Genomic DNA, 12821 nt, shown 5'->3' with positions numbered 1-12821 from the left:
CAGAGCCTGACGCAAGTCTTGAACTCATGGACTGTGAGATCACAACCTGAGCCGAAGTCAGACGCTTCACCGACTGAGCCACCAGGTGCCCCACTTCTCCTTTACTTTTAAAAGGTGATAGGGGCACCTGGGTGGCTCAGTCGGTTAAGCCTCCGGCTTCGGCTCAGGTCAGATCTCACGTTCGTGGGTTCGAGCCCCGCGTCAGGCTCTGTGCTGACAGCTCAGAGCCTGGCGCCTGCTTCCGGTTCTGTGTCTCCTTCTCTCTCTGACCCTCCCCCTCTCATACTCTGTCTCTGTCTGTATCAAAAATAAATAAAACATTAAAAAAAAAGGTGCCTTTTAAGTATTAAAGGAATTATTATTTCCCCCCCTTTTTTCTGGTGGGGGTGTGGGGGAAAAATCTTTGCTCTCTTTTCACTCCCTGTCTGTGTTTACCTTTTGCAAAACACTGTCTTCCAGTTCCTCACTTTGCTTTTCTGCTCTGGGCCGGGAGTACAGTAAGCTGAGCTTGCTAGCATTGTGTGTAAAGCATGAGATAATGGGCTCTGAGCGAGGGACCGGAGATTTGCCTACTGTGTGGTGCTCGCTGGCCTTGGGTGGATGTTTGCTGAGCCTCTGTGACATTCTTCTCACCCTGGGCCATACCATCTGCCCAGCAGGTCATCGTGAACTTGGCATGGGAAAGCCCCTGGCATAGAGTGGGTACCCAGCTCCCCTTAAGTAGAAGAATGACCTGCTCTTGCCTCCACGGGTGAGGCCCTCCTCATAGAGGCAGCAGCTGCAGGGCTGGCGGTGAGGATGCCAGTGAACCGTAAGCCTCGGGCCGGACCAGCCATGGGTGTGTTCCCGGCAAAGGAGGCCGGCAGCCCGGGGCCCACTGACAGCCCCAAGTTTAATTCGCCCATAACCTTGGGTGCCGTCTCCTCCTATAGCCCCTCATCACGTTACTGAGGCCCCAGCCTGGCAAATGTTGAGTCAAGATCCTGCCCTTGAGGGCCTGATGGACAAGCAAACACACAGGGCAGCCCTCAGCCAACCTGGGAGCTCAGAGGAGGTGCCTGACCATGGGGGCATCAGGGGAGGCTTCCTGGAGGAGGCAGAATGGGAGGTGGTCATGAAAGGGGCAGGAGGGTGGTTTTCTCCATCAGGGAACTGAATGCACCACAGCCTGCTGGGGAGTGTGGGGTGGGGGGCGGGCAGCATGGCCCGGACAATGGTGTGAGTAAGACCCTGTGGGCCCCCTGCACCCCTTCATGGACAGGACTTTCTTCAAGGGCAGCCTGCACCTTTGACGGCCGTGAAGCGAGAGTCCCAGCCCTGTGACAGCAGATGCTGGTCTCCGTTTTCCCATCTGTGAAGTGGGGAACGGGCGATGGCGTGAATGCACCTTTCCATGGGGAGCGGTGGCTGGGGCAAAATGGGGCCGTCCCCAGGCCCGGCCTCCCTGCTGGGTAACTGGTCTGTATCTGCCTTCTGGCCCTTCTGCTCTCAGGGCCCCGAAAGCCTGGCTGGGATACTAGGAGGCCCTGGGGTCCAGCTGGCCGGGGGAGGGGCGGACACAAGATGGAGTCTGGGACTGACCCTGAGACACCGAGGGGCTCCGATCTCACGGTCCCCCAGGCGCTCCTGGGTGCTCTCCACCCCCAGGCTGGGGCTGCCCCTCCTGCCCTCCCCTTGCGGCCCAGCTGGGGTGCTGTCCCCGGGCCTCGCTGAGGACTGGACCTGTTTCACTGCCAGCATCCAGCGTGCTGGGCCACCTTGGGCAGGTGTGTGACCTCCCTGCGGCCCAGAGGCCTCATCTGCTACCCTGTCCTCCCTGGAAGTGACCCTGGGAGGGGCTGCTGGGGAGCTCAGTGGGCCTTCGGGCTGTACTAGGGCCGCTGAGCTGTGACACGGTGACACCAGCTTGACGTGGTGGCTTCTGGCCATGCCTAATCTTAGCACCTGCTATCTTGACCTTCATGGGGGTTACTGGGAGGCTGGCATTGCTCCTCCTAATAAGTTCTTATTTGTTTTGTTTGGTGAGTGTCTTCCTTGGGCTGAGTGCCCAGCTGAGCACGGAGGCGGACCTGAGCAAATCCCACACATCCCTGTGAGGCTTGTTGCCATGGGCCCCATTCAACAGATGAGAAAACTGAGTCCTAGAAAAGTTCAGTGACTTCCGCAGGCCCCTCCAGTCAGGAGAGTGTGAGCCAAGGGGACACACGTGCTGTAGGTGACAAGGTCGTCCTACCAAAGGGTCAGCTGTGTCCTGGAGGATGTGGCTCGGGTCCTCTCTTCTCGGGGAGTGGGGGGGTGTTTCCCTTCCAGGCAGCCCTGGGGACGTGGGTGGAGCTGGAGATGCATCCATAAAGCAGGTGTCGCCTCACTGTTCTGGGGACAGGGCCCATTCGCTTTTCCTTTGGCTTCTGTCTTGTCTCTTTCCGAGCTAGATCCACCAGATGGTTTTCTGAAACTTACTTGCTTTCCTTTAAAAAAAAATGGCATCATTTTTTCCCCTGTAAAGCAGTAATAGCAAGAGAAAACTCGATTTATCTGGAAGAGTATAAAGAAGAAGGTAAATATCAGCCATCACCCGGGCTGTCACTGCTAACGTTCGGGTCACCTGGCTGCCTAGTCCTCGCCACTTTGTTCCCAGGGCGCCGGGGCCTGGAGCCCAGCAGGTGCTCAAAAAATACCTGTGACCAAATGGAAAAACCAAATCAGTCCATATATTTCTGAAAACTGAGATCACAAAGCTGTATGTGTTCTTTGACGCTGTCTTTTCACGCACTCTCCTTTCTCCCCATCGCGTGGCGTCACAACTTTGGTGTCATTTACTTACTCATCCCTTTGCCCGGGCCTTGGGTTGTTGGGAAGAACAGAGGCCGTGTCTCTGGTTGGTCCTCACAGCGTGTTCCTAGAAGTGGTGTCGTTGGGCCACCGGACGGGATTCACGGGAGGAGAGTCCTCCCTCTGGGTGATGAGTGCTCCCTGCGTACCCTTCAGGGGCGGCTTCTGAGAGCTGCGCTGGTGAAGGCAGGCCGGTCAGGGCAGCGAGGAATGAATTCTGGGTTGTGCTCTAATAAGTCAGTGAGAGCAAACGGAGTCCATAGTTCTCTGAAGACAGATGGGCCTTTCCGGAACCCTTCAGTGGGGATGCCCATCCTCCCTGAATAATCCTTCGTGGCGTGTGGAGAACACCGCACCCTCCTGCTCCAGAGGGCTGTGACCGGCCTCCAGCTCTGCCTTCCCAAAAGGCTGGGTTTGCCCGACACCCCAGCGCCCCCAGGCCCGTCAGGTCACACTCCACTTCAGCTCACAAACGCTGAGCACCTCCGGTTTGTCTGAAGTGCTGGCGTCCGTGAGGCCCCGCCCCAGCTCCCGGGCGGCCCGCCTGCCTCCCGACTACACCGCCCCCAACACAGCAGCTCCTGCCGAGGCCGCCAACCCCGTATTCCTGGATCCGGAGGCGGGTTTCCCAACCCTCATCTTCCTCTTGCCCGGTTAGCAGCTGCCCTCCCTCCACGCCTTCCTTCTGGAACGCTGTCTTCTCTTAGCCGCGCTGGTCCCCTTGGGCTCCTTCCAGCTCCAGGCTTCGTTTAAGGTCTTTCCCTTGCTGCTGTCATCTCTCCGGCTCCCCCTCCGAAGGCCAGCATTCCTGCGTGGTGGACCGTTCTCTTCCTGCTGTGCGTCCTCCCCCAGGGCGGTCTGATCCCATGGCCGCCACTGACTAGCTCTGTGGCTTAGAAGTAGCTTGCTACACCTCTCTGTGCCTTCATCTTCTCTCGTCTCTCAGGTGGGCCTAATATCTGTGCCCACCCCTCCAGGCACCACAAGCACCATGCGCTCCCCAGCTACTGTCACAGGGTTTGGCACATAATAGGGCTTCACTCATTCATTCATTCACTCACTCATTCATTCACTCATTCACTCATTCAGCACATGCTTCTGGAGCGCCTCCCGCACGCTGTGCTCTGATTCCGGACACGGGATACAGCGAGGAACAAAGCACACCCAGACCCTGCTTGCTTGGAGCTCGAATCCTGCCGTAGGAGAAACAGACAGGAAACGAGGAACCGCGTGGTTTGCCACGTGGAAAGCAACAATAAGGCGGAGCCAAGGGTGGGCGGGGGCAGACATGCACCGTCAGAGGCCGCGCTGCGTGGGCTGAGGCCAGCACGGTGCTCGGGGCTGGGGGGCTGGGTTCGGACTCACCGCGTCCAGCCCAGCTGAGGACCTTGACCAGGTTCATGTTTCCTCACCTTGGCCATGTGACGGTTGCTAGCGCTCAGCCTCTTTGTGCCACAGTCTCCTCATCTGTGACACTGGGCAATGTAGCCTACCTCGTAGGGCAGCTGAGCTGATGAGTGACGGCTGACAGGTGTAGCCCCCAGTCCGGACCTTATCCTAAGGGCTTCGGCTTTGCCACCCTGTGGGCTGGGAGGGCAGCCCTACCAAACTGAAGGCCTGGGCCTTCCTTGGAGGAACATGGGTGCTGGAGGGGCTGTTCGCTCATCATGGCGCCCCCGCGAACCAGGCAGCCAGCTCGGGCCTGGCCAGGCGGCATCTCCACAGGGCACTGAGCCAGCAGCGCAGGTGACCAGTGCTATGCTCATCTGGGGACGGTGTGGGGGAGCCACTGAGCTTTATAACAGCCCAATTTTCAGGGTGCAGTCCTCAGATCCTCCTCCAGCGTCACCCTGGAGTGTGGATGGAACATTCTTGGTCCCATGGCGCACCTCGTGCCTTGAGCTCTGAGCTCCCCAGGGACCTGCCTTTTGAAACAACCACTGGGGAAACTGAGGCTCACTGACGTTTGCAGCCGGCGGTCTATGAGTGGCTCCGGTGAGGGGGTCTCTTGCTAAGGACAGTGGTACACCCACACTATTCGAGCTTTGGTCTCCGGGAGCATCGCCTGGGAGCTTGTGATCGAATGCAGATCGGATCCTCTGGGAGAAGGCCCAGGACTCCCCGCATTAGCAAGCTCTGGGGCGCCAGTCTGAGAAGCGCTGGGTCAGTGCGGTGAACGGCAGCGCCGCCTGCGGGCGAGCGGATGCCTGGCCCAGGCCGGGAGGCCTCAGCAAACGCTGGTTGCCATTGGAGCCCAGGCAAGGACGCCAGCCCCTCTCTCTCCCCACTAACCCTGTCTCCCTCTTCCCCAGGGTCCCAAGTGATGGTGGTTTACACAGAGGACGAGCTGAGCCCTGCACAACTGGTTAGCACAGCGGAGCCGGGAGTGGCGCCTGCTGGCTGGTGGGTGTGAACCGCGGGATCTCAGCGTCTCGACCCAAGAGGAAGCATGTCTAAGAAGGGCCGGAGCAAGGGCGAGAAGCCCGAGATGGAGACTGATGCCGTGCAAATGGCTAACGAGGAGCTGCGGGCCAAGTTGACTAGCATTCAGATCGAGTTCCAGCAGGAGAAGAGCAAGGTGGGAGGGGTACAGGCCTCCCGGCTCCGCGAGGGGGCGCTCGAGTTCCCCGGTGGACCATATGCCCCTCCTCCCCTAGTGGAGGGTGTGTTCCCAGGGTGGGGCCAGGGGTGGACATTTCATCTTCGGTCTTGGGCATAACCTCCCCCACCCCGCCCAGAACAGCCCAGACCCTGGCCACTCAGGCCCCCCGCCCTCCGAGCCTGAGCTTGCCCCTTGCTAAAATGGGTATAACATCAGCAGCGGTACTACCTGGAGTCCGCTCCTGGTCGCATCACGTCTCGCTGTGACCTGGGACCAGCTCTGTAACTCTCCGTGTGGCAGTTTCCCTCACCTGCAGGACCGGGTCATGGCGGTTCCACCGCGGGGCCTGTGGTTGGGTTAGGGGGCAGGGACACTAAAGAGCTTGCAGCAGAGTCTGGGTCTGTGACGGGAGAGTGGATCTGTGTGGGGTGGGAATCAGCACGGTGGGGTGCCAGGCCGCCTGTAGGCACTAAAGTGTGGTGGTGACAGGCACGCTGTCACAGCGGAGGACTCCGGGCTTTCTCGCCACACACGCCTGGCTTTAAACTTCAGCTTGGCCCCTGACTGGCTTCCCGACCTGGACAGGTGACAAAGTCTCCAGGAAGAACTTTTTTTTTTCATGTGTAACATGGCGGCATAATAACTGGCCAGTTCAGTGTCACAAAAGTCTGATGTCCCGGATACGACAAAAAGCCCGTCGGTGCCCTCACTTGGGTGGTTCGAGGGCAGAGCGGGCTGGGGCTCTGTGGTGGCCATGGGGGATGGGAAGGGGGGATGGGAGCCTGCTGGGGCGGGGGGCCTGAGTGGCCAGGGTCTGGGCTGTTCTGGGCGGGGTGGGGGAGGTTATGCCCAAGACCGAAGATGACATGTCCTCCCGCCTGCCCATAGCACCCGGAGCCCTGGGAAGGGACGCCTGGGACACTGCTGCTGGTGTCCTGTTGCACTGAGAGCTGGGACTCAGCAGCTGCGGTGGGGGGAGGGGCAGTGGGGCTGTGGCCTGGGCCCTGATCGGCTGCTGGGCTCAGGACAGCGACATGGAGCGCAAAGGCAGAGTCCAGGGCCTGGGGCATGGAGGCTGGGCTCCTGGAGCCTGGGCACAGATGTGCCCCCTCCTGTCCGCAGATACTCAGGACTCCAGACCTGCGGCCGTCACCTTCTACCAGCACGGCGGCCGAGATGCCAGCCTGTCCACGCTTTGTGCAGCTCGGGAGGGTTCCCCCTGGGGACCCCTGGGGCTGGCATGTCCCACCCACGAGTGGCAACAGCCGCTGTGGTTGCCGGGAAGCCACACGGCCAGGGTCATTCTGCCGGGGCTCCATCCCACATCCACCGCCCAACTTGCCTTGAGTCCTGGGGGCAAGCCACGTGACCGCCCATGCCTCAGTTTTCCTATTTGTTAAATGGGGTCCTCGGATGTGCCTGCCTCCCTGGGTTGTTGGAAGACTGAATAAGATAGTCACGCACGCACTGCCTGTCACACGTGGTCACACGGCAGTTGGCTGACATTTATTATGTCTACTGCGCGGGTCACACCAGGTGCCTCAGAGGGCCTCCTGACCGTGGCAGTGACCTGCAAGGTCAGGGTGGCTTACTCCAGCTTCTAGGTGAGAGAGGAGAGGTGACTTGCCCAGATGTGGTGGGTCACTGGGGCCACCGTAACAAAGCGGCTTAAAGACACCAACAAGCTTATTCCGGACGTTGGAAGTCCCGGATTGAGGTGTGGGCGGGTCAGTTTCTCCGGAGGCCTCACCCCTTGGCTTGTAGATGGCTGGTCATCTCCGCATGTCCTCACATGGCCGTCCCCTGTGTGTCTGTGTCCTGATCTCTTCCGGACACCGCTCATAAAGGACCATGGCCCACCTAGATGACCTCATTTAATTTCATTACATCTTTGAAGATTTTATGTCCAAACATAGTCACATTCTGGGGTCCTGGGGGTTGGGACCTTCCCATGGGAATTTTGGGGACACATCTCAGCCCATAACACAGCAGGTGCACACAGGTGCAGGTGGTGACGCTGGGCTGGGAGCCTGCGGGAACCCTGCTTCCCTGTCACCTGGCCGCCTCCTCGCTGGGCACGCCCCCCTGTTTTCTCAGCCTGGCCACCCACGTGGCCCCTGGGGAGGGCTTTCCCTGTGTGTCGCTGCTGGGGGAACATCTGTCCTCGGAGAATTCAGCAAGGTGCTTCTTGGCTGCCAGGAGAAACCCAGATATAAGCTTTACAGTCGCATCTAAATGATACTTTCATGTGATCTCATGAAACTGTTGTCGATGCCGCAGTTGAAGTCCTGCCGTTTCCCCAGAGGATCACCGTTGAGGCCGGAGGATGAGGGAACGTGGTGAATGTGTCCGTGGCTTCATCCGTTTGCTGAGCCAGCCCCTGTTCCGGCGCTCCCTGTCGTGTGGAAGTGTTAGGACACGCCTGGAGCAGGGGGCCCCCGGAGGCCGTCTGGGGCCGGCTCACAAGGCTCTGGCTGGTGCTTCCTCAGTCCCACGAGCACCCCGGTCGCCAGTCAGGGGCGCCAAGACCACGGGGTTCGGGGCGCAGGTTGGAGGCAGCTGGCGGGCAGAGTGCTGGCCGCGCTTTAGACTGCTCAGCTCTGTGGAGTAGGAGCAGGCGCTTTGTACACGGCCCGGGCCGCTCGGGTCATGGCCCCTGGGCTGGACCCTCAGCTCCTCTGCGGGGCCTTCTCCCTCGACCCCGTCCTCCCTCAGCATCCCTGCCCTAGACCTCTCCCAGGCTGCCCTGCATACGCCTCTGCTCCCCTCCCCCACCCCTTCCTCCTTCACCTGTGAGCAGACTTCCCTTTATCCACTCAGGGCTTTGGGGCTCCTCTTCCCAAGTCCTCTTGGAGAGCTGCTGACGTCCCTGCTTCACCGTGTACAGTCAGGGGTCCCCAAGGAAACATGGAACCCACAGGAAATGCGTGTGTGCGTGTGTATGGGTAGGGAGTGGGAGGGAGACAGACTTTTTAAGAAGCTGGCTCACGTGATTATGGAGGCTGACGGATCTGACCTTTGCAGAGCAGGCAGCTGGAGAGTTCAGCAAGAGCGGGTGTTGCAGTCTTGAGTCTGAAGCAGTCTGGAGGCTTGCTTCCTCTCTTATCCAGGAGCTCAGCCTTTTTACTTGAGGCCATCAACTGATTGGGTGAGGCCCACCCACATTATGAAGGGTCAGCTCCTCTACTCAAGGTCTGCTGATTTAAATATGAATCATTTATTTAAAAAAGAAGTGCTTTCGCAACATCTAGATTGGGGTTTCACCAGATGACCTGGTGCGGTAGTCCTGCCAAGTTGACATGTGACATTAGCCATTGTGAGGCTCAGTAATCCGGACTCGGGGATGCGGCCGATCATGTCCTCTGACTCCAGACCCCGGTCAGGGATAACCAGGGAAGAGACAGCATTGTCTCCCAGAAAGAACAATGTCAGAAGCAAGTTTTAGTCCCTTGCTGGGGGCAAGCATGTTAAGTATGTAAAGTCCTGACTTCTTGGCATTCAGTCCATTAGGAAAAGACTCCCAAACCCAGCCGTGGAGGAGGGAGGCTCCGGACTGACAGGCTCCTCATCTTATTTCTGTGGTTGTGAGGATTTGATGTAAGGAGATGCTGATTTTCTCTCTTTGTCTGGCTTGCTTTTGCTTCTTCCTCTGCTGTTACATGGATTTATCAATACCAAGGGACATGCACCCTGTGGGCATGCCATAAACAGTGGGAAAATGCCCCACCTGCCACGGAAGCAGTGGGTGTCGGTGAGATGCGGTCAGTTTCTGTTCTTTGGAGACTGGTGTGATCCAGAAAGCAAATGGATTGTGAAGCGTTCCTGCCGAGTGTGTGTTTTTGTGTAATACTTGAAAAGGGTCGAACATGGCATTTTGGAGTGTTTTAAGACAGTACTCCCTGGGCACATTTTACAAGGAATGTTTTAAAGTTTGCTGATGAGAATGATGCCCTCGGGTGGGGTTGGCAGCCTGGCATCTGAGGGCCAGGAGCCCCGGGGTGAGCCTGGCTCTGCCCCCTGGTGGTCCCACCCCGCAGGCAGGTCTCGGAGGCATCTCTGAGCCGCCACTGCCTCCCGAGGCCCCTAGGGATTAATGTGGGGGATACTGCGGAGCCCGCAGCCCACGGAGCGGGCAGGTCAGTGAGGACGGTTGCTCCCCTCTGCCCCTCTCTGCCTCCCCTCTGCTCTGTGTTCCCTGTGTCCACAGTCCAGTGCACGGGCACCGAAAGGTACTTCTGGTGTAAATGTGTCCATCTTTGGTGACTGATGATGTCTGCCTATGTGTCTCGTGTTTTGTGACTGATAAGTTTCCAAATAGGAAGGGATGCCAGTGGCCTGACTGTCCCCACCAGCATCTGCAGATGTTTTCCAACCTAAGGGAAATTCTCAAGAAAATAGTAGGAAATAAGAGTAGGAAGCGGTAGGAAACAGTAGGTGGCGCTGCTGAGCCTCAGGACCACGGGGGCAGCAACGGGGACTGGGTGGGGGGAGGGGGGTGTCTCAGGGGCCCTCCGGCACAGCCGGGCACGGGGAGGTGGTGGCTGGGTCCGGCGGGCTCCGCCCCAGCGCTGACCCTGACCCGTGTCCCCGTCGCTCGGGCTGCAGGTGGGCAAACTGCGCGAGCGGCTGCAGGAGGCCAAGCTGGAGCGCGAGCAGGAGCAGCGGCGGCACACGGCGTACATCTCGGAGCTCCGGGCCAAGCTGCACGAAGAGAAGACCAAGGAGCTGCAGGCGCTGCGCGAGGTGCTCATCCGGCAGCACGAGCAGGAGGCGGCGCGCACCGCCAAGATCAAGGAGGGCGAGCTGCAGCGGCTGCAGGCCACGCTGAACGTGCTCCGCGACGGCGCGGCCGACAAGGTCAAGACGGCGCTCCTGGCGGAGGCGCGCGAGGAGGCGCGCAGGGCCTTCGACGGCGAGCGCCTGCGGCTGCAGCAGGAAATCCTGGAGCTCAAGGCTTCGCGCAAGCAGGCGGAGGAGGCGCTCAGCAACTGCATGCAGGCCGACAAGACCAAGGCGGCCGACCTGCGCGCCGCCTACCAGGCGCACCAGGACGAGGTGCACCGCATCAAGCGCGAGAGCGAGCGGGACATCCGCAGGCTGGTACGTGCTGCCTGCGCCGCCCCCGGCTGGCGTGCGTGCATGCACCCTCTTCTTCCCGCCCGTGTGCATCCTGCCCTTCATGCACCCTTCCCTCCGCGGCTTGCATGCATTCTTTCCTTCCTGCTTGTGTGCCGTCGACGCCGAGGGCTGAGGGCGCACGGTGCATCAGGCACGGTTCCAGGCACGGGCCTTCTAGCAAAACCCCTGCCTTCCTCGTGGTGGTAAAGGGGCTCTGGGCGGTTAGAACTCTGCTCGCTACGCGTCAGATCCTTGGACCTTCATGGAACAGCCCAGAAGCACAAGTTTCTGTAAAATGGGGTTCATAGGTAAGGGGCAGCGTTGTCGTAGAAAAATGACCGTCGAAGCTTATCAAAGCTCTGGGTATTTATTTATTCATTTAATTCCTAAACTGGAGCACGCTTATACCTGCAGGTGAGATGTGGGACGTGGGGACAGGCCAGCCCTTCTGTCGCAACAACCGGGGAAAGCTGCAAATTGCAAACAATCTTATTCTTTGAATTAATTGTTTATTTATTTTTAAGTTTATTTATTTTGAGAGAGACAGATAGGGTGCGAGTGGGGGAGGGGCAGAGAGAGAAGAAGAGAGGGGATCCCAAGCAGGCTCCGTGCTGTCAGTGCAGAGCCGGATGTGGGGCTTGAAGTCACGAAACTGTGAGATCACGACCTGAGCTGAAACCTGACTGAGCCACCCAAGCGCCCCTATTTTTATAGGCTGGAGGGCTACGCAAGGTCTGAGGTCTAGAAGAGCTAAAATTTCAGAGGGGAGACAGAGAGCCTAGCCCAGAAGCGCCAACAGTTTACAGCCGACAGTTTCTCCCCTGTGGGACATTTGTGCATCCTGGGAGCAGGCTGGGGATGGGGCTTCCCTCCAGCAAAGGGACTCCGCCAGGGCTGAGACAGGTGAGCAGGGCTTTCTGCCATCTCTCATGGTTGCATGAAATATGGGAAACTAAGGAGCCCACACACAGGGCCGGTTCGTACCCCAAAGTACTCACTGAGTTCTGGGGGGATGTGGGAGGTCAGCGAGTCAGGGTGGAAGCCCCCAGAGCCGTGTCATACTTAGGACACAAAGCTTGCCAGATGGAGGAGGGGCTGGGTAGGAACACCACCAGTCAGCCCCTCAGGAACCTGTGTGCTGCGGGAGGCGGAAAAGACTAGCACGCTAAGCTTCTCGGCCGGAGTCAGGAACCACAGTGATACTTACAAGAGGCACGTCTTGATTATGAGGCCCCCGTTAGGCTGAAAGCGGTAAGGATGGAAATAGATGCGATGCCCAAACACTAACCACCAGAAAGCTGGTCTGTGTTCATGTTGAAGACCTTAAGGCGAGAAGTAGGGGATGCCTTTTGTTCAATTAAAAAAATTCTTTTTAAGTTTATTTATTTTGAGAGAGACAGAGACAGAGTGAGTGGGAGAGAGGAGAGAGAGCGGGAGAGAAAGAATCCGAAGCAGGCTCTGTGCTGCCTGTGCAAGGCCCATCCCGGGGCTCGAGCTCATGAAACCGAGATCATGACCTGAGCTGAAACCAAGAGTCGGAGGCTTAACCAGTTGAGCCACCCACATGCCCCAGAGATGCTCCTTAAGAATAAAGGGGTCCATTTGTAATAGCACTTAATAAAGCTTCCAAACGTGCAAAAGAAAGGCACCAAAACTAAAAGGAGGAACAAATCCACAGTTGTAGCTGGAGAATAAGACTGTCTCAGCAAATGACAGAACATATAGACAATAGATACACAACAACACGCAGGATTTAAACAGTATACAGTTAACCAACTGGAGGTACCCTGGCAGAACACAGGATTCCAGCAGGTGTGCACCTGTTCTCTTCAAGGGGACCCACACCTACATGCTTTCTTTCAAAACCTGTGTTCCTTCAAGTAAAACAGGTTTTATTTATTTAAAAAAATTTTTTAAATGTTTTACTTATTTTTGATACAGAGAGAGACAGAGCATGAGAGGGGGAGGGGGCAGAGAGATAAGAAGTCACAGAACCAAAGCAGGCTCCAGGCTCTAGGCTAGCTGTCAGCACAGAGCCCGACGCGGGGCTCGAACCCACAAACGTGGGATCTGACCTGAGCCGAAGTTGGAGGCTTAACCGACTGAGGCACCCAGGCGCCCCAAGTAAAACAGGTTTTAGACAAAAAGGAAGAAATGCTGAAAATCAAACATCTAAGCTTCTATCTTGAGAATGTAGAAAAAGAACAGCAAATTAATCTCTGAGAAAGCAGAATTGAGAGGCTTAAAGAGCAGGAATCACTGAAGTAAA

The 12821-nt window shown here is 57.8% G+C and overlaps 1 protein-coding gene across 4 annotated transcripts in view; it reads left to right on the top strand.

Annotated features, from left to right (window-relative positions):
* Positions 1 to 10893, top strand: part of LOC115299439 (janus kinase and microtubule-interacting protein 1-like) — a 45082-nt gene extending 34189 nt beyond the window's left edge. For all 4 annotated transcript variants that reach the window (XM_029948823.1, XM_029948809.1, XM_029948815.1 and 1 more), the window contains exons 2-3: positions 5145 to 5410; positions 10040 to 10893. In XM_029948823.1, coding sequence (XP_029804683.1) covers positions 5282 to 5410; positions 10040 to 10759 — 849 coding nt within the window. In that variant the 5' untranslated portion in view covers positions 5145 to 5281 and the 3' untranslated portion in view covers positions 10760 to 10893. The remainder of the gene's footprint in view (positions 1 to 5144; positions 5411 to 10039) is intronic.
* Positions 10894 to 12821: the final 1928 nt, after the last annotated feature.

Source organism: Suricata suricatta, chromosome 1, assembly GCF_006229205.1.
Source record: "Suricata suricatta isolate VVHF042 chromosome 1, meerkat_22Aug2017_6uvM2_HiC, whole genome shotgun sequence".
NCBI classification, from domain to species: Eukaryota; Metazoa; Chordata; class Mammalia; order Carnivora; family Herpestidae; genus Suricata; species Suricata suricatta.
Note: the sequence above shows the minus strand (reverse complement) of the source record. Positions and strands in the feature narration are given on the sequence as shown.